The sequence below is a fragment of the Medicago sativa genome, chromosome 6 (genome assembly GCF_051527215.1).
Source record: "Medicago sativa cultivar Bolivia chromosome 6, Bolivia_mono, whole genome shotgun sequence".
NCBI classification, from domain to species: Eukaryota; Viridiplantae; Streptophyta; class Magnoliopsida; order Fabales; family Fabaceae; genus Medicago; species Medicago sativa.
The window spans coordinates 42,291,518-42,295,341 of NC_140754.1; the positions used below are offsets into that span (position 1 = coordinate 42,291,518).

At 31.6% G+C, this 3,824-nt stretch overlaps 1 protein-coding gene across 1 annotated transcript; it reads right to left on the reverse strand.

The window, feature by feature from the left end:
* Nucleotides 1-848: 848 nt before the first annotated feature.
* On the reverse strand, nucleotides 849-3,468 carry LOC146915242 (putative inactive poly [ADP-ribose] polymerase SRO1). The gene is made up of 3 exons (XM_085717709.1): nucleotides 3,334-3,468; nucleotides 1,331-2,166; nucleotides 849-1,235 (listed from the first exon to the last, which is right to left on the reverse strand). Exons 2-3 carry the CDS (start codon nucleotides 2,143-2,145, stop codon nucleotides 995-997), a joined length of 1,056 nt encoding a protein of 351 aa, XP_085573835.1. The 5' UTR covers nucleotides 2,146-2,166; nucleotides 3,334-3,468; the 3' UTR covers nucleotides 849-994.
* Between the last annotated feature and the right edge of the window lie 356 nt (nucleotides 3,469-3,824).

Sequence of the window (3,824 nt, forward strand, 5' to 3'; positions counted from 1 at the left end):
TAGTTAAATACTTATATAAATTTAACCTTATGACTGAGTGATATAACCGAGTTATCCAGATTAATCCATTTCAGCCATGCGGTTCAACCAGTGACCCATGGTTCGACTATTGAATCGGTTACCCATTACACCTGCCGAGTCGATGACCGAGCCAAATTTTAAAACTATGAGAGTGGGAGTGAGTTGGGGAAAATTTTAGTTTGCCCAAGATTGTGAACAAAAGATTGTTTTGTTTGTTTTTTAAAATAACATATGGAGAAAAGATATCACACCCTTTTTTTTAATCAGGTTTGCAATGATATATAGTAGCATAATTAGTTAAATTGGGTTATTTAAAGATTGAAAAGTTGGAGGCCAAGGGTTTGAATCCTTGCAAAGAAATTAAAACATTAACATAACAATTAATATGCTAATATTTCACACCCTTTTTCTTAAAATCAGATATAAAATAATATTTACAAGTTTGTCATCTTGTTTTTATTTCATATTTGACCCAATTTATTCTTAAAATTAGGTTTTGAAACTTACTCATTAAAATAAATTTTCAAAATATTTACAAAATTGCCACCTTATTTATATTTCAGACCTCTTTTTAATAAAATGGGTATTATACAAATAATTCTTTTGTCAATTTTGCACTAGAGGAGGAAAGCCTTATTGTTGCTGCTCAAGATGTTTTTAAATTCCTCTTTCGGGGAGGAAGCTTCCCCATAAAAACATCCCTTGTAAAAGATATATCATATGTCGTGATCAAGAAGACTTTTATGTTGTTAAAAGAAATATCAATCATACATCTTAGCCGCATAAAGAAATTATTGTTTTGTCAAACCAAAGTGACGCGTTTAATATGTTGAAAAGAATTATATATTAACTCCTTCACACTTCTGTGACAATTATGTAATGCCAAAATGTAAAGAATTATTTTTATACAAAAGCATATATATTACACTAATACATAAGGTAAAAAAAATTCCTAAAGGAACATAACACCACTTTAAAAATCCAAAGGAGCCTTGAAGCTGACAACGAATTCAGGATAGATATGTGTGTACATATTCATGTTCCAAACCACATAGTACTCTGGCCATTGAATGTCATCCACCCCATTATCATATTCACAACCACTTGAACAAAGTTGATCACTTCCTGGATGAAGAAGCTCCATGTTTCCCATTATAACACGACATAGGACCAAATGCTTAATTCCATTTTCATCAACTTCGCAATAAAGTGAACTGTAAACATAGAAAAACTAAATCTTTTTAGCATTCAAACATAATAATGTATATGAAAACATATGAAGTTTAATGTTCAGCATATGAAAACTAACCAAGCATATGGACGATGAACAGCAGTAAGATGAACACCAAAGCCATATATTCCTTTAGATTTAGATAGTCCATAGTCACGAAGTCCATATTCCGCCATCTTTGACAATTCCTCTTTAGAACAAGCAAGCCATGCATAACGGATATTAGCATCCCCCTGAACTCCTTTTGTGATATCAGCTTGCTTTCGGAATAACTCCAGCCGCCTTTTCATTGACATGCTTGAGTTGCGGAAAATATCAATTATGTCAAACTCAGTAATGCCAAAAGGAGCCATTCCTGTAAGAAACATCTGTTGTACAAAATCCACATCCAGCTTTCCATACTTAGATTCAGTATAAGAATCTAAATCTACATCTGGCACTTCCATAATAGATATATCAACATTTTCAGTTGAACCAGCAAAAATTTCAGGGAAAAAGCAGTTCCCTTTCTCATCAATCCAGGAAATGGGTTGTTGCAAACCCGTTTTTAAATCTACATGAAACATATGTAGAAAATCTAGCACAACCTCTTGACCATCTAACACTACCTCCACATTTGTCTTCTTGATTGTGAAATCTTTCTTAACCAAGTCAACAACTTCATTCGCATAATCCAACCATTCATCGTTCTTATAGAACATCACACGTTTGGGCATCCCACTTTCCCTATAGTTCAAATAATTCCTTACCAAGGATCTAGAAATAACAGTACTAGAGCCACCTGGTCTGCTACCATCTTCAACCAATCTCATTTGTGAACCGCATCGGGTAGCCCACTTTTGATTCAAATTGGCTGCAGTTCCATCTAATGCCTTAGAGGGGTTTGCTTCCATTTCTATCTAGTATATGATTATCTGTACACACACGCTCAAATGTAAAAGCTCATGTCCAACAATTAAATAGAATTCTAGACCTTTTGCAACAAGAATATTAGGCAGTCCATGGATGCATAAATCATTTGAGAATAATGAACTAGTATAAAAAAATTATGCTCTACAGTTGGAAAGCTAAGTTTGAAGGTTGCTTCAGCATCATACTGTTGTATGTACTAGAAATTTACCAATATGTCGAATGTGAAAATTTATGCTCTACTGTTCTACGGAAGGCAGTCCAAGCAAACTCATAATAAAAAAGTATATTGAAGTGGCCTTTAATGACATTGACTTTCCAACAAAAAAAATCTATTTCTACAACTCTTCACATGGTCCCCAAAAATCATTCAAAATAAACATTTGATGACTGATATGATTTTTTGAAAACTAATAAAGCTTAATCCATTTGCCAATTACTAATAAAAAGTTGTGCATAAAATATTTTAAACTGGCCCATATTTGGGAATAACCTAAAGCCACCGTTGAAATTTACACTATTTGGCATCCATGAGAGGAGTAAGAAATAACTCAATTGACAATATTAACACAAAAAAGTTACGCGTACCCAGCTATGCTCATAGTAAAGGAGTTTAACAATATATAAGATAATACTTATTTCAAAAAATAAAAAAAATTAATTCGCTTAATCGAAGTTCAAAACCGACAAGGTTGTACATGCACCATTCAACAATTCCAACCTAAAAAATTGTATCAATATTTCCCCAAATTTAAATAAATAAATTAGCCCACACCCCTCTTTCAATTTTTTGTAAGAAAATAATTAAAATGTAAACACATCATTATGAATGATTGACGTCCCAATTATGTTAGCACCCCAATAACCAAACAATCATCTGTAAACCCCAACATAAAATCATTCAAAAACTATCACCGAGTTTCAATATCACTTCCAACAAAATCATCCCAAAAATTGTGAACAAGAAAAACTCAATTCAAACACAAAAGGAAAAGATCCTAACTTGATCCACTTAAACCAACTCATTAATTACAAATTCATCAAACACAAAAATAAACAAAAGACAAAGTAAATTACAAAAAATGACACTTAAAAAAAACAATAGACAATTAAATTAAATCATCATAAATAAATGAAAATTAAGCAAAAGAAACAAGGCTTTAAAATTATACCTGAATTCAGAAACACCCACAACAATAGAATACAAAACAATTTCACAAGTAATTTGTTCTAACCTTAAAATTGTACATCTAATTGGGGGAGTAAGAGGTCATTTTTATACCTGTTCTAACCCAAAAAGATAAACTCTAAACTAATCTATTAGGTGCGTTGGGTATTTCACTTCTAGAATGATGAGTAAGCACCTGGTCATTATTCATTGTATTAGTTTTCTTTTTCAACAATTCAATTTTATTTTATCTTTCTCGCATTAAATTTCCCTTTTTTAATCTTTTTTTTCAGCAAATCATAAATATAATCTTTTAATGTGAAATCCAAGTATGGATATTTGTTAAAAAAATAAGATTTGTTACTTTAAAATAATATTGGCACTTATCGTGCGAAAGTGACGTTGGCATTTATCGTGTGAACGATTTTATTATACTACTTGTTTTGACGATGTATACTTGTTCACAATTTTTGTACTTATCGTGTAACATTTTTT